Here is a 23,392-nt window from a genome sequence, read left to right as displayed (position 1 = left end):
ACCTGCCGCAAACCCAAAAACTAGCTGGATGGCTCGCGCATGCGCACAGGACAGCTAGTCTTCAGTTTTCCAGCGCTGCGTCATGCATGCACCTGTGTTCCTACTTGGGCACTCGTTTCCAAAAAGATTTGCCATCGCTGATCTACAATGTATAGTATAAGAGCTACAAGAAACACTATGTAGGACAAATAGGCAGAAGACTGACAGAACACATCCATGTGCACCAACCAGCAGTCAGAGTGTGACCCCTTATCCTGCGCCGGATCCTCACAGGTCTGCGGAGGCAGCTCATCGGGGTAGTTAGCACTACTGCTTGGTAGCAAGACTTATTCCATGGTGGTCTCACATGTTGGTCAGTAATCAGCCAAATGCAGAGCCAAATGCAAAAAAGAATAGAATAGAATAGAATAGCAGAGATGGAAGGGACCTTGGAGGTCTTCTAGTCCAACCCCCTGCCTAGATAGGAAACCCTATACCAAATTCAGACAAATAGTTATTCAACCTCTTCTTAAAAACTTCCTGTGTTGGAGCATTCACAACTTCTGGAGGCAAGCTGTTCCACTCTTTAATTGTTCTCATTGTCAGGAAATTTCTCCTTGGTTCCAAGTTGCTTCTCTCCTGGATCAGTTTCCACCCATTGCTTCTTGTCCTGCCTTCAGGTGCTTTGGAGAATAGCTTGACTCCCTCTTCTTTGTGGCAGCCCCTGAGATATTGGAACGCTGCTATCATGTCACTTTCTTTTCATTAAACTAGACACACCCAGTTCCTGCAACCGTTCTTCATATGTTTTAATCTCCAGTCCCCTAATCCTCTTTGTTGCTCTTCTCTGCACTCTTTCTAGAGTCTCCACATCTTTTTTTACATTGCGGCAACCAAAACTGAATGCGGTATTCCAAGTGTGGCCTTTCCAAGGCCTTATAAAGTGGAATTAACAACTTCACGTGATCTTGATTCTATCCTTCTGTTTATGCAGACTAGAATGGTGTTGGATTTTTTAGCAGCTGCTGCACACGGCTGGCTCCTATTTAAATGGTTGTCCACTAGGACTCCAAGATCCCTCTCACAGTTACTACTATTGAGCAAGGTACCACCTAGACTGTACCTTGTGCATTTGGTTTTTCTTGCCTAAATGTAGAACCTTACTTTTTTCACCCTTGAATTTCATTTTGTTTGCAAATGCTGGCTGGGGAATTCTGGGAGTTGAAGTCCGGACATCTTCAAGTTGCCAAGGTTGAAAAACACTGCTCTAGAACTTGCAACTCCTTGAAAAATTAAGTTTTGAACAAAGGAAGCTTGGCTGTTAGGCCGTCTGATGTAGCATTTTGAAGCCCTTGGTTGTCTTTAAAATTATCTTGTGCACTTCCTGAGGATGTCCCTGCCTCTTTGTAAGTTAGCTGCGTTAGAATTAGAAAAAAGAACAACTCTCATTATTAAAACTCCTTGCTGCTTCTCAAGGTTTATCTTCTCCTGCTACAAATCTTTAAAGTACATCTTGACATTTCTCTATTTCACTCTATAAGAAACTGCTTCCCTTTGATGGGTTTGACCTTTTTGGCTTGGTCTAAGCACCTTTTAAGCACCGTTCAGTCGGATCTGAAGAAGCTTCTTGGATGAGAAGCGAAACATCTTCAAAGTGCAGTTGCCTTTTCAAAAAAGCTCCTTTGGGACAACCGTGACCTGGATGACTGTGAATCTCCATAGACGATCGGCCCGTACGTTTTATGTAGCTCACATTCTCAGTTAAAAGGCTGTAGAGATTCTCAAGTCGTCCAGATCGTGGCTGTCCCAAAGGTGCTTTTTGAAAAGGGCTCCTGGACTTTTTTCTTTGAAGAAAAAAACTCCTACTAGGAGCACCACTCAGGTGACCCTAAGGACAGAGATAAACCTCCAAATGCTTCAATGACCCTCAAAAAGGATGCAAATGACCAGCTGTCTGCAAGGAATATAAACCCTTCCATTCCCTACCATCCAGTCAGAGCCAAAGAAGCTTCTTGGATGTGAAATGAAACGTCTTCAAAGAGAAAGAAAGAAACCTCCAAGTGGCCTCAACGTCCCTCTAAAAGGATGCAAATGACCAGCTGTCTGCAAGGAATATAAACCCTTCCATTCCCCACCTTCCAGTCAGAGCTGAAGAAGCTTCTTGGATGAGAAGTGAAATGTCTTCAAAGAGAAAGAAAGAAACCTCCAAGTGGCCTCAACTTCCCTCTAAAAGGATGCAAATGACCAGCTGTCTGCAAGGAATATAAACCCTTCCATTCCCCACCTTCCAGGTTTATAGGTTTATAGGTTTTATTAATATTTGTAGGCCGCCCTTTTCCCTGAGGGGACTCAGGGCGGCTCACAGAAAACCAAGGGAAGGGGAATACAACATTAAGACGACAACATATAATAAAATCAACACCATACCTTCAATATTCGGGCGGGGTAACGGTCCTTATCCCCAGGCCTGACGGGCGAGCCAGTTCTTCAAGGCTGTGCGGAAGGCTTGGACGGTGGAGAGGGTACGAATCTCCACGGGGAGCTCGTTCCAAAGGGTCGGGGCGACTGCTGAAAAGGCCCTCCTCCTTGTAGTTGCCAGCCGACACTGGCTGGCCGATGGAATGCGGAGGAGGCCCAGTCTATGCGATCTTATAGGTCGTAGGGAGGTAATCGGCAGAAGGCGGTCTCTCAAGTATCCAGATCCACTGCCATGTAGGGCTTTATGGGTGAGTAAAAGCACCTTGAAGCGCATCCGGAGATCGACAGGTAGCCAGCGCAGCTCGCGGAGGATAGGTGTTATGCGGGTGAATCGGGGTGCACCCGCGATCACTCGCGCGGCCGCGTTCTGCACTAACTGAAGTCGCCGGATGCTCCTCAAGGGCAGCCCCATGTAGAGCACATTGCAGTATTCCAGCCTAGAGAGCACAAGGGCCCGAGTGACTGTTGTGAGTGCCTCCCGGTTCAGGTAGGGTCGCAACTGGCGCACCAGGCGTACCTGGGCGAATGCCCCCCTGGTCACAGCCGCTAAATGGTGGTCGAATGACAGCTGTGGATCCAGGAGGACTCCCAGATTGCGAACCCTCTCTGAGGGGTGTAAAATTTGACCCCCCAGCCTGAGTGTTGGAATGTTGGCCAAATCTTTGGGAGGGAAACACAACAGCCACTCGGTCTTTTCTGGGTTGAGCACAAGCTTGTTAATCCTCATCCAGTCCATAACGGCCTCAAGACCCCGGCCCATCACGTCAACCGCTTCATTGATTTGGCACGGGGCGGACAGATACAATTGAGTATCGTCCGCATATTGATGGTATCTAATCCCGTGCCTGCGGATGATCTCTCCCAGCGGTTTCATGTAGATGTTGAATAGCAGGGGGGATAAGACCGAACCCTGCGGCACCCCATAATTTAGGGGCCTTGGGGACGATCTCTGCCCTCCCACTAACACCGACTGCGACCTGTCCGAGAGGTAGGAGGAGAACCACCGTAGCACGGTGCCTCCCACTCCCACCTCCCGCAGTCGTCGCAGAAGGATACCATGGTCGATGGTATCGAAAGCCGCTGAGAGGTCAAGGAGGACCAGGATGGAGGGATGTCCTTCATCTCTGGCTCTCCAAAGATCATCCACCAATGCGACCAAAGCGGTTTCTGTGCTGTAACCGGGTCTGAAGCCAGACTGGAAGGGGTCTAGATAGTTTGCTTCCTCCAAGGACCGTTGGAGCTGAAAGGCCACCACCTTCTCAACAACCTTCCCCAGAAAGGGGAGGTTGGAGACCGGGCGATAGCTGTTAAGAACAGCTGGATCCAAGGATGGTTTCTTCAGGAGGGGTCAGAGCTGAAGAAGCTTCTTGGATGAGAAGTGAAATGTCTTCAAAGAGAAAGAAAGAAACCTCCAAGTGGCCTCAACTTCCCTCTAAAAGGATGCAAATGACCAGCTGTCTGCAAGGAATATAAACCCTTCCATTCCCCACCTTCCAGTCAGAGCTGAAGAAGCTTCTTGGATGAGAAGTGAAATGTCTTCAAAAGAAAAAAAACTAAACAAGAAAGTCCAGTTTCCTCCTCAAAAAGCGTCTTTGGGACACATTCTCAATTCTTCTTTTACTAAGAAAGCCTTTGGGAGACATCTTGGAACCCCCGACTGATTTCCTCATGAATCTTGAATTGGCGGGGGAGAGGGGGAGGCGGAAAATCCCCCCCTCCATCTTTGAACAATCTCAGAGTTGAATGTCTACACCATGCTTTCTCTTCCTTTCCAATGCTTCAAAAGGTCAGGAAACTTTAAATAGCCCATTTTCAGAAAGGCGCAAAAGGAAGAAAGCTCTGTGCCTTCTCCCAACCTCAGAATTTTCTGACTCATATGGTGAAACCAATTAAAGAAGCTAAAGCGTTGTTGGTTAGAGAACAATAGAAAATACAGGCGCAAGAGGGAAGACGATCCTCCTTTTGTGTTGCCTTTCTCCCTCTTGATTCCAGCAAGCAAAGTTCATTGCTGCTGCAATAGTCGGAGACCTCTAGAATCAAAGGAGGACTCTGGATCGACAGGAGAGAAAGTAGTTGCGAAGTCGTGCCCGACCCATCACAACCCCATGGACAACGTTCCTCCAGGCCTTCCTGTCCTCTACCATCCTCTGGAGTCCATTTAAGCTCACGCCGACTGCTTCGGTGACTCCATCCAGCCACCGCATTCTCTGTCGTCCCCTTCTTCTTTTGCCCTCCATCGTTCCCAGCATGAGGCTCTTCTCCAGTGAGTCCTTCCTTCTCATAAGGTGGCCAAAGTACTTGAGTTTCCTCTTCAGGATCTGGCCTTCGAAAGAGCAGTCAGGGTTGATCTCCTCTAGGACTGACCAGTTGGATGGCCTTGCAGCCCAAGGGACTCGCAGGAGTCTTCTCCAGCACCGTAGTTCAAAGGCCTCCATTCTTTGGCGCTCAGCCTTTCTTATGGCCCAACTTTCACAGCCATCCATTGCAACTGGGAAAAAGCATAGCCTTGACTATGCGCACTTTTGTTGGCAGGGTGTAGATCTGCCTAAAAAGAGTAATAAATAGAAATCAGCCGGGAAAAACCTCAAAATGGAAAAGAAAAAAAAAATCCATCCAGCTGTGAAGAGCAAATTCACAGTGTCGTATTAGATGTATGCTATAAACAGAAGACGTTAAGCAACAGGGAAGTCGATGAGATCAATACAGATAAGCCTTCCTGTCTTCTGCAGTTCTATGATTCCCTTCATGTGCTCTTTACTTTTTTGGGGTTTTTTTTCGGAATAGATAATCCCTGCTGAGATTTGAGCTAATTCCAAAAGAGGCTCTGCCACTTCCTATACCTGTCATTCAAACAGAGAAGAGGATCTGAAGTCCTCTACCCATCCACATGTAATAAGTGCCCTCCAGGAGCAACTTTATTTTTCTAACAAATTGAGATGGCCCGAAGTCTAAAGAAGTTTCCCACCTCCCACCACCCTTTCCTCGATTCTTCTAACCGAGTGGCAGAGCAATCATCTTCCCCCCCAAGCGCCCTAATAAAAATAAACAAAAGTACAGGATTCCTGGCTCAGAAGCAGAATTGTCGCAGTTACATCCGGTAGAAGATGCCCAAAGGGAGCTGGAGTATTTCCAGGCTGAGATCTCTTGACTAATTTTTACGCTTCCTAAATCAGCTTTCTGCAATCTGGTACCCTCCGGGCATATTGTTCCACAATTCTCATCATCCCAGTGCTGGCTGCTGCTGCTGCTGCTGCTGCTGGGAATTGTAGTCTGACATGCTCCTAGACATCTAGTTGGGGAAGGTATTACCATATTTTTCAGAGTATAAGACACACCTTCCCCCCCCCCCAAAAAAAAGAGGGTGAAAATCTGGGCAAATACAGCATTTTTGGCCTCCCAAAACCTCACCCCCTTCACCAGGCTGTTTTTTTGCTCATTTTTGCCCCCTCCCCCGGCCCTCAGGAGCACTCTACAAGCCTCCTAAAGGCTATGCATGCCCTTTTTCGGCAAAAAACTAGCCCGTTTTCGCTAAAAATGACCCATATTTTGCTCGGTCCCCCCCCCCAGCCCCCAGAAGCACTTTGCAGGCCTCTCAAATTCTCTGCATGCCCCCCTTTTTTTTAAAAAAAAAGAGGTGTGCAGAGGGTTTGGGAGACCTGCAGAGTGCAAAACCTTTTTTTTAAAAAAATTACCTCTCCAAATCTTGGTGTGTCTTATACTCTGGTGCATCTTATGCTCCAAAAAAACCTCAGCATATATCTCCCCTCCCCTCACACATATCACCTCTATAAGAGCCAAGGTGGCGCAGTGATTAGAGTGCAGTACTGCAGCCACTTCAGCTGACTGTTAGCTGCAGTTCAGCGGTTCAAATCTCACTGGCTCAAGGTTGACTCAGCCTTCCATCCTTCCGAGGTGGGTGAAATGAGGACCCGGATTGTTGGGGGCGATACGCTGACTCTGTAAACCGCTTAGAGAGGGCTGAAAGCCCTATGAAGCGGTATATAAGTCTAACTGCTATTGTTATTGCTATCTTTCGTTTTACTCCCCTGCACCATTCAGAGCTGTGGTTGGATGCAGGTGTAAAGCAGAAGACGCTGAAACGCTGGGTTTAGATAAAACTGACTTTTTTTTTTTTTTAAGATAAGATGAAAATTGCAGCATTAAAGGTGAAATCTTTCACTTGGAGGCAAGGCTAAACTGAATCTGCATTGCTAAGTGAAACATTTGTCACACACGTGCGTGCCCACACCCATAATGAAATTCCCTGCGCATGCGTGCGCAACCCCCTCCCCCCGCACATGCACGAAGGCCTCACTGAAGCCTCTGGATTTTCAGCAGGCACGTTGGGCTGTTTCTTGCCCTCTGCAGGCTTCAGGCCTCCTGAAGCTTCCAGAGGGAGAAAAGTGGCCCAACGGGAAACCCAGAAGTTCGTTCCCGAACCTCCGTTGGGCCCCGTTGGGCCGTTTTTCACACTACCCAGGCTTCAGCGAAAAACAGCCAGAAATCAAGGCCAAAAATCAGCTGGCCAATGCGCACAGGAGCTGACAGGGCAACGCCTTGTGTGCCCTCAGAAATGGCTCCTCCTGCCACAGGTTCACCATCACGGTTCTAGGTTGCCCAAGTTAACACACGAGGGATGGTTTTCCCTGGGGCTCCCAATGTAGCACGGTGCATTTTTAGTTAGGGGTCTCCCCCCCCCCCCCGTTATGATAAGATTTGATTCAGGATGAGCACCAGTAATTGCTTAGTAGTCTCCCAGCCGCCGTTCCAATTAGCAAGTTGCACTTTAATTTTAACATACACACAAGCCAGCCGAGCTGTTTACATTCAAAACCCCGAAAACAAAAATAACTCGGTCAAATTCAATTTACCGTAGAGGGAGATTAGCGGAGTGCCACTATAGCCTTTGGTCTATATGGGAACGTATTAAAAGCACTTCAAACCGTGCATCCATTTTCATAGCCGTTTAGTAGATCAGAAAGCAATTGTAAGCGACATAAAACCGGCATTAACTCCTGTCAACCCCGCTCTTTTTTGCTGTTATAGATTGGTTTGGAATAATGGCGGGGCCTGGAGTGATTGCATCAGCTGTGCAGAGGTATTATAAATATATTATAAATATGAATGAACGCGCCGTGGGGAAATCCAGTTAACGCCACAGAGAGTCACCCTCTCTATCGTAATAGTAGCTTTCACATACGTCTGTTTTCATCTAAAAACCCAACAGAGTTCTGACAGAACAGAACGTGTCACTGTCGTTCCGAATCACCGTTCTTTTATCTTTTCAAAGCGAACGCCGACTGACTCCTATTAAAATTACGCTCAATTTTCTCCCCTAATACTATTCAAGTAATAGCCGTTCTTGTATTTGGAATGCAATCAGCCGAATAGTTATGTAAATATAAATGCGATTCCTTCCTCTTCTTCTTCTTCTCTTTTTTAAGGTGAATGTTTCTCTAAACAAACCCCCCTTCGTACATTTCTTTTCCTGACATTATTTCCTGAGGGGGGTCCCTTAAAAGCAATTAAAGTTGCTAAAAAGGGGCAATTTTTTTTTAAAAAAAAATCTACACAGGGAGAAGCCTATCAGCTTAAAGGCAATTAAAAACAGAAGTGTGTTTTAATCGCAAATGGAAGATCACCTTTATTTAACATTCAAGGTCTCGCATGTCATTTAAAATACAGCTTGGTTTTGAAATGTTTTTTTTTTTTAAAGTTACCTCTCGTTCTTGTGTCTTGTGATTTTTTAAAATAAATAAAAATGGAAAGTGAAGTGTGCTAATGCATGTCTTTTTAATTGCTCACCTAAGTTTAAACAGCAGTTTTCTTTCAAAGAAGGGGTACTTCCGCGTTGTCAAATTCTTGTTGTTAATTTTAAGGAAGAACAACCTTGATCTTTATTAAAATGTTACCTAACGAGTAAAAAAAAGTTTGAGATTCCTCATTATAGCAAACCCACCTACTTGCATTTCAGTATTAACCATCTCAATTGAGAGTTAATCGGAAAAAAATATTATGGTCAGCTTTAGTCCATTAGCTATATACCAGGGTGTTGTGGCCCGCCAGCAGCCAATGGAGCTGGCAGTAGATTCAGACAGTGAGGAGGTTGGGGATGGACATGGTCCAGTCCTGGAATCTGGGGAAGGCTCTGATGAGGGCTCTGTGTCGGAGGCAGAGAGGGGGCCAGAGCCCTATGCCTGTTATCAGCTGCCTTCCGAGTCAGACATCAGTGAGGCAGAAGAACAGCTGGAGCCTGTTCCCAGTGTGTGCCTGCACAGAGTTGCCAGACGAAGGGAACAGCTAAAGAACAGGGGTCGACTTGGGAGTAAGGCCAGACGATGAAGCGCCTGTTCTTATACGAAATAATTCCAAGCGCTTGTCTAATTTATTCCTGTGGAATATTAGGCGGAGGCGATGTTGGAATGGATCTATGATTCACGGCTAATTTCAGCAGGACTTGGAATTTTCAGAACGTAGTCATGTTAATAATTAGAAAGCAGAAGCTGTGATCCGCTGGAGGACAATAGGATGTCTATATTAGGAATCGCTTTATAGCGTAGTTATGGAAATGCAGTTAATCAATAGTTCAAACGGAATACATTTTGCATTCCGTAATCCCAGGGTCGACATTTCTATTAACCAGGGACTATGATTGAGCAAATGTATCTTCACATTATCAAGAGCAGATTTACAGATTAACAAAGTTGGAAGGGACCTTGTAGATCATCCAGTCCAACCCCCCACACAAGCAGGAGACCCTACACCATTCCTGACAGATGGCAGTCCAGTCTCTTCTTGAACGCTCCCAATGATGAAGCTCCCACAACTTCTGAAGGCAACTTCTGTTCCATCGGTTGATTGTTCCCACTGTCAGAAAATTCCTCCTTATTTCCAGGTTGAAACTCTCCTTGATCAGTTTCCATCCATTATTCCTTGTCTGGCCTTCGGGTGCCTTGGAAAATAGCTTGACCCTGTGGCAGCCCCTCAAATATTGGAAGATTGCTACCATGTCATCCCTAGTCCTTCTCTTCACTAGACTAGCCATGGCCAGTTCCTGTAACCGCTCTTCATATGTTTTAGTCTCCAGTTCCCTAATTGGTAGTGTTATTCTACCAGTTTGGACCATCTGCCCCAGCTCTGTGACATCCCATTTAGGCCCTTTTTAAAGCCAAAGTGTATGCATGGAAGCCTGAGCGCATGCGCCAACGGGGTGCGAGAGAGCACACGCTCACATTTGAGAACTGATAGGGAAAGTAAGTTAATACTATCCCTTTCCCTAATTGGCTGCTCTTCTCTGCCCTCCTTCTAAAGTCTCAACATCTAACATCTTTTTTATAGTGGTGTGATCAAAACTGGATGCAGTATTCAATGCGACTTTTGCTCTTATATCTTTGTTATTGTTGCTGCGCCCCTCCTAGGTGTCCTCTAGTTTTATGGCCTGTTTCTTATTTCGGAAGCTGATTTTATATCTTGCTTTCCACTGGCATCATATCTCACCTTTGCGTGTGCTCTATTCCTACTACTTCGGTTTCCTTGCCTTCTCTCTGTCAACAGTTGGCAAAGCTTCTTCCTTGAAATGCTTTGACAATGTGACCTCCTCTGTCATATTTGCTTAGCTTAGGTGAAGGGTGATGGGTGAACAATGTAGAAGGAATGTTGTGTTAGGGGAAAGGGTTTGTGCTAATATATCAAGGTTGCTCGCGCTGACGTGACATCAGACTTACAGCCGCAATATTAAGTGTTCACGCAACTGTTAACATTACAATCTTATTTACAACTGCACTAAACTTCATTCTGTTCAAGCCCACATATATCTTTACCTATAAGGCCCTGAAAGCTGTTTAAAGTTTGTTCGTTTTTTTATAACATACTTGGCTGGCTTCTACATTTTTCTCCAGAATGACCAGATGATAGTTCTATAAAAATGAAACTTTTGAAACGCATACCGTGTTTTCCCTAAAATAAGCCCTCCCCAATCGGGCTTTTGAGCGCATGCGCTAAAATAATCCCTCCCTGTAAATATATGAGTGGACCACGCTCACCACCTTCTACACCTCAAAAATAATAAGACCTCCCCGAAAATAAGGCCCAGCACTTATTTCGAAGGGGGGTTGTCAAAAGATAATAAGACCGTGTCTTATTTTCAGGAAACACAGTAGTTTTCTTATGCGGAACTGGCTGCTGAAAATCCTATTTTGTGAGTGTGACTGGCTTACGCTGCCTTTCTCTACTTTCTTTGTTTCGATTTCAATTTTATTATATTTCTATGCCGCCCTATTCCCGGAGGGACTCAGGGCGGCTCACAAACCAAGTCGGGGGAGGGGGGGCAGAGAAAGACAACGGACAACACAACACCACAATTTTAAAAACAATCAACAGCCGCACCATTCGAGCGGGGACAGAAACTCATCAGCCCCAGACCTGACGGAACAGCCAGGTTTTTAAGGCTTTGCGGAAAGCCTGGAGGGTGGTGAGGGTCCGAATCTCCACGGGGAGATCGTTCCAGAGGGCCAGAGCAGCCACAGAGGAGGCCTCCTCCGGGTGGTAGCCAATCGGCATTGGCCAGTGGATGGAATTCGGAGGAGGCCTAATCTGTGGGATCTAATCGGTCTCTTCCTCTCTACTTAAAAGAAGACAGTAGAGGAAGGAAATGTCAGATAGACTTTTCCTGGGATATGACAAGCTTATGAATTCTTTCCCAGTGTTTGTGAAACACTGGAGGGCTGCAATACTATAGGAGAACTGGGATGGTATAGTTTCTCATTAAAAATGTATTGAGAAACTTGGAACATAGCTGCAAATGGTAGCACTAAGTGGTTGGGATACGGAGAGGAACTGACAGTTGAGTCAATAACGTGGCCAATCGATGAATGTATGATTATCCATTCAAACAGAATTGACACCTGGCCCCCCAGTCTTCAGAGGACATCGGCCCACTTCGAAAACACATCTTCATTTTAAAAGTTTTACTTCTCCTAAAGGAACAGCGTATCCTGGCTCCCCAAACAGACCTACCTAATTAAAGGAATCCATCTTAGAGCATTTATAGAAAAATTTACTGATCAGTCTCCGGATACGCTTCGAAGTGCTAGTCGTAACTTATAAAGCCCTTCATGGTATTGGATCTGGGTACTTGAGAGACCGCCTGCTGCCAATTATCTCCCAAAGACCCATTAGATCACATAGGGTTGGCCTCCTCCAGGTTCCGTCTACCAGCCAATGCCACCTGGCTACTACCCGGGGGAGGGCCTTCTCTGTGGCAGCTCCGGCCCTCTGGAACGAACTCCCCGCAGGGATTCGAACCTTCACCTCTTTCCAGGCCTTCCGAAAAGCCGTCAAAACCTGGCTTTGCCGGCAGGCCTGGGGTTGATGAGTTCCCCTCCCCTCTCGACTTGTATGGTTGTGTGATTCTTGGTAATTTTAATCACTTGTATTCTGTTTTATGTTCCCCTTTTCCCCTTTGAGTTGTTCGCCGCCCTGAGTCCCTCCCGGAGAAGGGCGGCATACAAATAATAAAATTCAATTCAATTCGTTTTATTGCATACTGATTCCCTGGTGGCACAGTGGTTAGAATGCAGTATTGCAGGCAAGCTCTGTCTCCAGCCTAGAGTTCGATCCTGACAAGGCCTAAAGTTGACTCAGCCTTCCATCCTTCCAAGGCAGGGGTGTCAAACTCGATTTCATGGAGGGCCGCATCAGGATGCGTTGTTGGGTTAGGGGGGCCAGTTTGATGTTGCTCACATTGGGGGGAGGACGCCTCTGGTGGCCCAGGAAGGGCTGGGAGATCCATTATAAGAGCCAAGGTGGCGCAGTGGTTAAATGCAGCACTGCAGGCTACTGCTAGATCAGCAGGTCAGCGGTTCAAATCTCACCGGCTCAGGGTTGACTCAGCCTTCCATCCTTCCGAGGTGGGTAAAATGAGGACCCAGATTGTTGGGGGCAATATGCTGACTCTCTGTAAACCGCTTAGAGAGGCCTTTGGAACGAGCTCCCCGTGGAGATTCGTACCCTCTCCACCGTCCAGGCCTTCCGCATAGCCTTGAAGAACTGGCTCGCCCGTCAGGCCTGGGGATAAGGATAGTTACCCCTCCCGAATGATGAATGTATGTTGCCCACTATTTTATTATATGTTTCTATCTTAATGTCTGTATTCCCCCTTCCCTGTTTTGTGTGAGCCGCCCTGAGTCCCCTCAGGGAAAAGGGCGGCCTACAAATACTAATAAAACTCTAAAACTCTAAACTATGAAGCGGTATATAAGGCTACTGCTATTGCTATTATTTCCAGTGCGCATCCAGGGGGGCAGGGCGGGGGTGACTCCACGCTGGCTCCAGAGCAGTCCCGCGGATCTAAAGGCTGACTGCATTCCAGCCCGGATGGCTGCCGCCAAGTTGTAGATCAGCGCCCGGCTAGCCTGGGGTGGGCTGAGGCACCACCAGGGGCCGGTCCATCACTGTTTCCAGGGCAACCCCGCATGCCAGATCTAACCACATCGCGGGCTGCATTTGACCCACGGACCTTGAGTTTGACACCCCTGTTCCAAGGTCGGCTTTCGAGGTCAGTAAAATGTGGAGCCAGACTGTTGGGGGCAACATGCAAATAATGCTGACATTATAAACTACCAAGAAAGTGCTATGGAATGGCATTCTCCTAACTGAGGCTTCTCCTTCTCCCGACAAAAACCCCTTTATTAATTGGCTATGAATTCTGCTCATTCCTATGACATTCAGCATTCATTCTTTTAGGGGAGGATTTACAGTCACAGACCTTATCTGGCTTGGAGAGCTGCCAGGCCGATCTCTGCAAAACCTGGCAAGGAGTCTCCGAGAGTCACGAACCAATTAAGCGAACTAATTGTCTCCTGCAAACTCCACTCCCCTTTTGCTCCTCTTTTATTTCCTCTGGGAGGAGGCATTCATCATCCACCTGTGGTCTTACTTCCAAGTTGACCCCTGTTCTTTAGCTGTTCCCTTTGTCTGGCAATTCTGCACATGCACTCACTGGGAACAGGCTCCAGTTGTTCATCTGTTCACTGATGTCTGACTCTGAAGGCAGCTGATAACTGGCATACGGCTCTGGACCCCTCTCAGCCTTCGACACAGAGCCTTCATCAGAGCCTTCCCCAGACTCTAGGAGTGGTCCATGTTTCTCCCCAACTTCCTCATTGTCTGAATCTGCTGCCAGCTCCACTGGTGGGCCACAACAGGCATATAAGTCTAAGTGCTGTTGTTATTGCTATTTTTCCAGTCCGTTCTGTGCTCAACAGCTTGAAGATAGTTGGGTGTTTTATAGAGATGAACCATTCGAGCTTCTTCTCCTTAATCAACAACTTCTCCCTTATAAGCAGGCACTAAACTTGGCACCAACAAGACACAATCAAAGTCACTGCCCCAACTTTAATAGAAAAGCAGTGGTTTCCCTATTCCTGGACACTGGCCCTGTGGATTAGTTTGCTAAGCAAAGGTTGGGATGGCGTTAATGTCCTTGTTCCCCCAGATGGAAGCATCTTCTGCTGTCCTCTGATGGAAGACAGTGCAAGCAGCACCAATAGCAATAGCAATAGCAGTAAGACTTATATACCGCTTCATAGGGCTTTCAGCCCTCTCTAAGCGGTTTACAGAGTCAGCATATCGCCCCCACAGTCTGGGTCCTCATTTCACCCACCTCGGAAGGATGGAAGGCTGAGTTCACCTTGAGCCGGTAGGATTAGAACCGCTGAACTGCAGATAACAGTCAGCTGAAGTGGCCTGCAGTACTGCACCCTAACCACTGCGCCACCTTGGCTCCCCCCCCCGTCTCGTTTCTGCGGACTCAGCTTTTTACAACACAAAAAGAAAATTGAGTAGCCTCTCAAAATACAGTGGTTAGAATGCAGTATTGCAGGCTAATTCTGCCGACTGCCAGCAGTTCGATCCAGACCGGCACAAGACTCACCGAGCCTTCCATTCTTCCGAGGTGAATAAAATGAGGACCCAGATTGTTGGGGGCAATGTGCAGACTCTGTAAACCACTTAGAGACAGCGGCAAAGCATTGTGAAGCGGTATATAAATCTACATACTTTTGCTATGTTCTATCGTACTTATTTATTTAGTTTCTACACCGCGCATCTCATTTAAGTGACTCTGTAGAAAGGCTTAAACTTGGATCCTGATGGGCATGCTATGCATTTGACATTATTTAAAAATTGGTTTTTAGGAATGATCATTTGTTCCTTTTTCTATTATAGAAGGACCTCAAATACTTCCATTTCTGAGAAGGACAAGGGCATCTCTGCTTTTGGAAAACTCCTTCGCTTTTCTTAACCAAATGGTGAATATTGTTGCAGAAAAAGCAAGCAAGCAAACAAAATATAATATATGACTCAACAAATAGCTATTTCGCTAAAGGAAATAGGAAACTATAACATTTATCTCCTTCCTTGTACATATACCGCAAGAAAAATGTCTAGTATCTTCTTCATAACATTTAACGCTCTCTTCTTGACATGATTAATTATATCCAAATCAGGAAAAAAACCAAGGTGAATCCATTCTGAGCCGTACAGAAAACCTTTTCAAACACTATTTCTCCCAGTAAAACAGCGGGGTTAAGGCTAGAAAAAAATAAAATTATTCTTTAAAAAAAAACACTTTTATCTGTTCGGAAGTGCTGAACTGAAAGTTCTCAAAGATGTTTTTCAAATTTTAAAGTCAGACTTTATCATTTGCAAATGAGAATGGAATTCTCATTTCAAGCCAGTGCTATTTAGTTTTCATTTTTACCTCTAGATATACGTGCAGAAGCTAAGTAACTAGAAATATTTCCTCCCATTATTGTATTATCTGTAGGAATTATAGGAGAAAATGTACACACCATCTCAGTGTAGGAAGATAGATAGATAGATAGATAGATAGATAGATAGATAGATAGATAGATAGATAGATAGATAGATAGATAGATAGATAGACAGACATAGAGAGAGAGAGAGAGAGAGAGAGAGAGAGAGAGAGAGAGAGAGAGAGAGAGAGAGAGAGACATAGAGAGACATAGATGATAGATAAATTGCAATAAGTAGATGATAGATAGATAGATAGATAGATAGATAGATAGATAGATAGATAGATAGATAGATAGATAGATAGATACATACATACATACATACATACATACATACATACATACATACATACATACATTGCAATAGATCGAGGTGGCTCAGTGACTAAGACACTGAGCTTGTCAATCAGAAAAGTTGGCAGTTCGGCAGTTTGAATCCCTAGTACAGGTCTTCTGCATGAGCAGGGGGTTGGACTAGATGACCTCCAAGGTCCCTTCCACCTCTCTTACTGTTTACTGTTTGTTTAAAGATGATAAAAGATAGATAGATGATAGATAGATAGATAGATAGATAGATAGATAGATAGATAGATAGATAGATAGGAAGAGATGTTATTACTTCTGATTTTTAAAACAATTATATTACAATTTGAAGGCTGCTTTGATAGTTTAAGAACAGAACAGAAAGTGAAGAGAGTGCTTGTTATTTCGATCTTTTAAAAAGATACTAGGTCATCAGAAATGTATGCATTGATAAAATGATGCAGATCTTAATTCATCTACTTCTAAAGAGGCAAACTTTCAAAAGAATTCATTTTGGAGTAAAACTAGCACTGCAAATGCCTAAATTGCTACCCTATATAATAGACACCCACAACCTGCAATTATGTTTAACCGCATTCTAGGGAAATTAAATTTAGTCTAGCTAGAATTTGAGTTTGCTCTGCTATCAGCGCAAAGTTCAACGCTCGCATCAAATGCTGCAACTTCCAAATACACGCCATGTCGGATATGTATTTTAGATTTGTAGAAAGCTTTCTACAAGCCCTGGCTTCCAGCAAGTTTACCCGCCTGAGGCACCCCCCCCCCCCTTCCATCCACTCGAGACCGTTTATTGACCGCAACTGGGTGTTCCGAGATTGCAGTCATTGAGCAAATCAGTCAGGCGATGTCTCATTTAACAACGACTTCAGTCGATGTCCAAGATTGCAGTCCCAATGGTTTTTAAGCAAGGGCTACCTAGAAACCCATATTTGTATATTCTTTTAATAAATACAGACAAAAAATCCACAAAGAGTAACCTATCCCCTAAATTACAACATTGTATATATATTTTACCCTTCCACCTGTGGTTTCCCCAAAATAAGACCAGGTATTATTTTCCTTTGGGCCCCCATTTTGGGGCTTATTTTGAGGGGCGTGTTATTCCCCCCCCCCATTTACAGGAGGCCTACTTTTTCGGTTTACTCACAGCGGGGCAGGAGGCTACACAGTGCCAGTGCTGTTGCCAAGAGGCAGGGAGGGGGGATTCGAGCTGCCCGATGCACCTCACACAGGCTTACCTCAGGGCCCTCACAGCCAGGCCCTCCACGCCCTGACACCTGCCTCACGGCCGCGGCACCAACACACCACTCGATGTCCTGCTCCATGCGGCCATGAGCAAGCGGAACAAGTGGGCCAATGGCCACGTGGACTCCTACTGCACATGGCTACTGATGAGGCCGCCGTGAGGCAGGTGTTGAGGCGTGGATGACCTGGCTGCAGGGGCCCTGTGGTAAGCCAGTACAGGGCAGCTCCACCACCCCTCTGCCTCGCCTTGTGGCTGCATCACCACGAGCAACTAGAAAGAACCGACAGCCGGCTCTTAAATAGGGCTTATTTTGGGGATAGAGCTTATATTAGGCATACACGTCAAACATGCTAGGTCTTATTTTCAGGATAGGTTCTTATTTTTTGGGGAAACGGGTACGTTATCAGGTTTAAAATGTCTCCTGTTAAAATCTTACATGGCAGGAAAATAGTTTCCTTCCCCCCCCCAAAAAAATACCAGAGCCTTTACGAAGATCTTGAATTGCCGTTTGCCTCTCATATGCCTATTCTTCTTTTTGAGGCTAACGGAATTATTCTTTTCTCCCTCGAAGGGAACCCCGTGCGCGCCGCACCCTCCCTTGCAAAACAGATTTACCTATTTATAGACCTTCCCCCAAAGCCGCATCATCTAACCTTTGCGTTTCACCTTGGCGACACGTTGACGCTATTTTATCAAACAGTAAATGGCAACTAAATGAAAATTGCTCCCTGGGTTATTAGATTTTTAAGCATCAATAGCCCTCTTGATAAAGGAAGCTCTAGAAGACTGTTTTTTTTTCTTCTTCTCCCTAACAGCCGAAAGGTGATGATGCTTCCTAGAATTTGTCGAGATTGCCCAAGAAACGGGCATAAAAAAACTCATCCATCATTGTGAGCCCCTGGTCAGGGACTGACAGTGCAGTAAATATCTTCCGCAGCAGCCTTTTAATGTACAAGCTGTTTTCGGTAGGGATTTTCACCAGTCACATAAAACACACTGTCATGAGTGACTGCCTGGGCTCCAAAGTCATTACAATTGGGATGATGGAACATCTTTCAGCGTATAACCCAAAAAAGAAAAAAAAGAAAAAAAAAGAAAGGGGGAAAAATCCCTTTTAAATGTCATGTCAAGTTTGTTGAAGCCATTTTCAAGCCTTGTTCAAGGTTACATGAATATTGAATATTCCTTTTTGCAAAAAAATAAAATAAAGTTTGCAATCTCTCTCGAGGTTCGTTAAAAAGGGAGATCGCAACGGAGTGCATTTGAAGTTTGACAGTTATTGTCTAAGGTCTCCTACTTTAGTGGGTTTTTTTTAAAAAAAAATCTGCAATTCATTTTTTTAAACTCCCCGTCGAGCGCCTTCTGGGAACAAACAAGGGGTTTAGGCAATGACATTTCTAGGACTCTCAAGCACGGGAATTTTGAAACACAGGGCCGAACTAAACGGGACTTCAGTCGGATCCCATAAGCCAGAGGTGTCAACATCGATTTCATTGAGGGCCGCCTCTGGGTGACCGTGGTGGGCAGGGCCATGGTGGGCGTGGCCAGCTCGACATCACTTGTATCGGGGGGTGCCTGTGGTGGCCCGAGCATTCTGCCAGCGAAAACGGACTCCCAAGCTCCGTTTTCAGCTGCGACGGCCTCCTGCAACCCTCTGTCTGCGGAAATGGAGCTTTGTTTTTGCTGTTAGAGGCACTGCGGGTTAGTCCTTAACTGTTTCCAGGTCAGTCCCGTGGGCCAGATCCGGCCCCCGGCCCTTGAGTTTGACACCCCTGCCTTTTGCTAAACGAGACAGTCGCTCAGTGAATTTTGCTGCATTTTTACGGCCTTTCACGCCATGGTGGTTTAGTGAATCACTGCAGTTGTTAAGGTAGTATCATCACATTGTTTAGTGAATCTGGCTTCCTTGTTGACTTTGCTTGTCACATGACCATGTGGATCACATGATCTCAGAACACTGCAACCGTCATAAATATGAGTCGGTTGCTAAGCGTCCGAATTTGGGTCACATGACTTTGGGGATGCTGCAGTGGTGGTGTGAAAAAACAGTCGTGAGTCACTTATTTTCACTAGCAGGAGACTGAATTATATATGAAAAAGGGGCTTTTGCTGTTTATTAAAATGATCACACTTATTTATGGACATGGACACATGTTTATAAGAAAAAAATGAGTGGTGCGGTCGCCTAGAGGTGGAGCTCTCGCATCACAAACAGGAGGCTGTGAGTTCGATCCTAGGTAGAGCCAAATGTTTTTCTGTGGGCACAATGAGAATTTATCTGCTGAACAAAACTCCGCATTGGCAACAGGAAGGGCATCTGGCCAATAAACACTCATCTCCATTCAGTTGCCCAGATTCCACCCCGCAAGATGTTATGCGGTTATTAAAATGATGTTGATGTTTATAAGAGAAAAAAAATACCCTATTTATTGTAGCTTCAGTTGCAAAATAACTTTATTTGGGTTTTCAATTTATTTTGTCTATAGACTGGAAAGTCCTGTTAATTGACTCATTGTCATGACTGTAAACTTAATTTAGGATCGGATAGGATAGAGAGTATTGTAATGAAGAATAGAACAGAACGGAATAGATAATAGAATAGAATAGAGTATTGTAATGAAGAATAGAATAGAATAGAATGTATTGGAATGAAGAATGGAATAGAATGTATTGGAATGAAGAATAGAATAAAATAGAATAGAATAGAGAGTATTGAAATGAAGAATAGAACAGAACAGAACGGAATAGATAATAGAATAGAATAGAGAAAAAGGACTGGGATATTGAATGAAAGATAGGATAGGATAGAACAGAATCTTTATTGTCACTTTAAATGTGACAACATACATTAAAATGAAATTTCATTGCATTCAGCTCTCAAAAAAGATAACCATTATGTGCGCACACATGACACAGAGAAACATCACAGTCTAGATTGAACTTATACATACATAAACAACCTCTCTCCATTGTTGTTCCTGGGAAATTGTGAAATCAGTGTACTGATCTGTACGCTTGACAAATCAGTTAAAACGACGTTTGGCTCCGCACGGAGAGCTAAAATAAGCTTCGCTCGTCTTCTAGAATGCCAGATCAAACAAACATCAAATCCCAAGAGTTGGTCTTCTGAGGGCAGTTGATGCCAGCCGGATCAGCAGCCTTCTAGAAGTTTCTCCATTTCTCCTGCTGGAAGACCACCTCCTCCTTATTTTCCATTTATCCTGCTTTTGGAGCTTGATTCATTTCCCCCAAATTTTCCTCACAACAACCGTGACGTGGGTCAACTTAACAATACGCTGCTTGGGCTACGGAAATGTACGTTCGGACTTCTGCTTTGCCGTAGAACTGTTGCTGCAGCCAAATCCAGCATGAGCTGCTGTAATTTTAGTCTAGTAAATACGTAGCGGGTGTTTTTTTGTTCTTGTTTTTTTAATTGGAGAGCAAGATGCGAAGAATTGTTTGTATCCCTAGAACATGAGTGTCAAACTCGATTTCATTAAGGGCCTCATCAGGGTTGTGTTTGACCTTGGGGGGCCGGGGTGGATGTGGCTGGTGTGGGTGTGGCCAGCTTGACATCACTTGCTTTGGGGGCGCCTGTGGTGGCTCGAGCGCTCTGTCAGTGAAAACGGGCTCCTGAGTTCCGTTTTTGATTGTGACGGCTTCCTGCAACCCTCTGCCGGTGAAAATGGAGCTCGGGAGGACTCCCCGCGGCTCTCAAGAGCTCCGTTTTCAGCTGCGACGGCCTCCTATAACCCTCTGCCAATGCAAAGCTTGGGAGGGCTGCCCGCGGCCCTCAAGAGCTCTTTTTTTCTGGCAGAGGCACCGCGGATTGGTTCTTCACTGTTTCCAGGGCAGCCCCGCGGGCCAGATCCAAACAGCCCACCGGCGGGATCTGGCCCAGAGGCCTTAGGATTGATCCCCCTGCTCTAGAATACTTCTGGAAAAATGTTTTAAGCTGCTTCAGTGCCATAGTTCAGGAATTATTATAAATTCTTTGAATGAATTATGCTTACCTCAGCATAGGCAGAATCTACACATCCTACCCATGTTCATGAATCGAGGGATATAAAAATCCATCCTTCCTTTTGATTCCTGTCAGAACTATATTCTTTTATCTCAACGCATGTCCTCCCTTAAGCTTTGGTTTAGTTAAGGCACCAGGCTAAAACGCGGGAGTTCTAGTTCTGCCTTTGTCATGAAAGCCCAACTGGGTGACTTTGGGCCAGTCCCTCTCTCTCAGGCCTATCTCACAGGGTGGTTCTTGTGAGGAAAATTGGCTGAGGAAGGTGTGTTGAGTATGTCGGTTGCCTTGAGGTATTTGTTTAAAATAATAAAGTCAGGATGCAAATCAATCAATAAAATTTTAAGCTGGTCCTATCCAATGCTCAGTCTGGCTTAATTCTAAGATCGTTTGGAAAGGGGAAAAAAACGTTGTCTGAACTGAGACAAGTTGGTAACATCTTGCAAATGATTCCTGCCAGGCTGCCAGCTACCATGTTTTCTCACCGGACAATTTTCCCATTGCTGTGCCCTCCTATTGTTCTTCCCCAGGAAAGCATAGGTGAAATCTTTTTTGTGAATTTGTACACACATACAGGAAGGAAGGAAATGAAAAAAAGATGGAAGGAAGGGAAAGAAGGAAGGAAGGAAGAGAAAGATGGGCGGAAGGAAGGAAGAAAAAGAAAGATGGAGGGAAGGAAGGAAGAGAAAGAAAAATAAAAGGAAGGAAGAGAAAGAAAGATGGAAGGAAGGGAAAGAAAGATGGAAGGAAGGAAGAAAGAGAAAGAAAGATGGAAGAAAGAGAAAGAAAGATAGAAGGAAGGAAGGGAAAGAAAGATGGAAGGAAGGAAGAAAGGGAAAGACAGAAGGAAGGAAAAAGAAAAATAGAAGGAAGGAAGAGAAATAAAGATGAAAGGAAGGAAGGGAAAGAAAGATGGATGGATGGAAGGAAGGGAAAGACGGAAGGAAGAGAAAGAAAAATGGAAGGAAGTGAAAGAAAGATGGATGGAAGGAAGATAAAGAAAAATAGAAGGAAGGAAGTGAAAGAAAGATGGAAGAAAGGGAAAGAAAGACAGAAGGAAGGAGTAGAAAGAAAAATAGAAGGAAGGAAGAGAAAAATGGAAGGAAGGAAGCGAAAGAAAAATGAAAGGAAGGAAGCAAAAGAAAAATGGAAGGAAGGAAGCGAAAGAAAGATGGTAGGAAGAAAGAAAAAAAGAGCTGAGGAAAACTACATGAAACTCCAAAAAATGCCATGGTTTCTATAGAATGTAAACGGGGGACCTTTTCTAGGCTTAGCAACGATCTCAAACATCATGTTATTTTAGCACGGCTGGTAAAACCAGCCATTGACACTCTTAGAGTGCGTGATAATCATTGGCTCATTGAAGGCGTCATCCATCTTTGCAAAGTGAGCGTTCAACGGCTGAGGTAAACCTGCAACTAACTGAAGCATCGTAGGCCCCGATTAAACAGGAGCAGCCAAGGTAATATATCAGGACTAAGTAGACTTCAAAAACCAAGCAGAGAACTGTTCTCTGAGGTTGCAGTTTGGCTTAACAGACGGTGGGATGTCCCTTTCTCCCCTCCAGAAAAGAGTTGGTGACGGGGCAGCATTGGGAGTAAAGATAAGCTCTACCAACATTGTAAATGGGCCAATCCGTATTATGCAACTCACTGCAAATGTACAGCAAAAAAATTGGTTTGTTTTCTTCTCATACAGACAACCAGAAAGCACCAACAGGAGAGAGGGTGCATCCCCACCACAATATGAACGGAACTTCGGTGAAGATCCCCGCGAGCAAGGCCGTTCATCGTGAAAACGAAGCCAATGCATCGGTAGAAAAGAGAAACTCAGTTGGAAAAAAGAAAGGCCCATGCGGAGGATCTAGCAGAAAGGAAGAAGTAGAACTTGGCGGCACTAAAGGAGAGGTGATTCCTGAGGTGGAAGCGTTGCTCGCGAGATTACGAGCCCTGTGACCGTTTTAACCAGTTGCATAAAATTCTGGAACTCATTTAGACGCTCAAGAAAATACGCGGCTACATTATTCATAACATTGCACCAGCTCAGAACGATGCTTCACATCATAAATACCTGCAAGTAGCTATTAGCATATTCCTAACATTGAGGGAGAAATTATTCCTTATTTAAAACTCCCAATCTCCACTGCTTTTTTCTGACGTGGCACGCCACTTGGTAAAATATATATTTAAAAATCTTTTTAATTGCTATCACAAATAATGTTTAACATATTTTAAAGCACACACACACATATATATACTGTGTATATATACATTTTGCATGCTGCTGCATATTTGTCATTGCATTTTGAAATGCACATTCATAAATATTTTGGGTCCGAATTAAAATTGTATTACTATAATATATGGGCTTAATATTTTGCAACTGGTTGGGAGGCAATTAAAACAATGAAAACTGACTTTTTTCTATGGCTCACCTTTAACAACTGACATGTCTTTTCACATAAACTATTGGTGGAATGTTAAAAAAAATGCAAATCAAGCTATATATGTTTACAGTTTTGTTACTCGT

General features: G+C 44.8%; 1 protein-coding gene across 1 annotated transcript in view; it reads left to right on the top strand.

Annotated features, from left to right (window-relative positions):
• The window catches only part of DIAPH3 (diaphanous related formin 3), a 122,504-nt gene extending 99,396 nt beyond the window's left edge, over positions 1–23,108 (top strand). Inside the window, exon 28 of the mRNA XM_087726315.1 lies at positions 22,562–23,108. Coding sequence (XP_087582441.1) covers positions 22,562–22,818 — 257 coding nt within the window. The 3' untranslated portion in view covers positions 22,819–23,108. The remainder of the gene's footprint in view (positions 1–22,561) is intronic.
• The last annotated feature ends 284 nt before the right edge of the window (positions 23,109–23,392 follow it).

The sequence above is a fragment of the Thamnophis sirtalis genome, unplaced genomic scaffold (genome assembly GCF_051295495.1).
Source record: "Thamnophis sirtalis isolate CommonGarterSnake01/CBP01778 unplaced genomic scaffold, rThaSir2_p1.2 scaffold_12, whole genome shotgun sequence".
Classification (NCBI taxonomy): Eukaryota; Metazoa; Chordata; class Lepidosauria; order Squamata; family Natricidae; genus Thamnophis; species Thamnophis sirtalis.
Note: the sequence above shows the minus strand (reverse complement) of the source record. Positions and strands in the feature narration are given on the sequence as shown.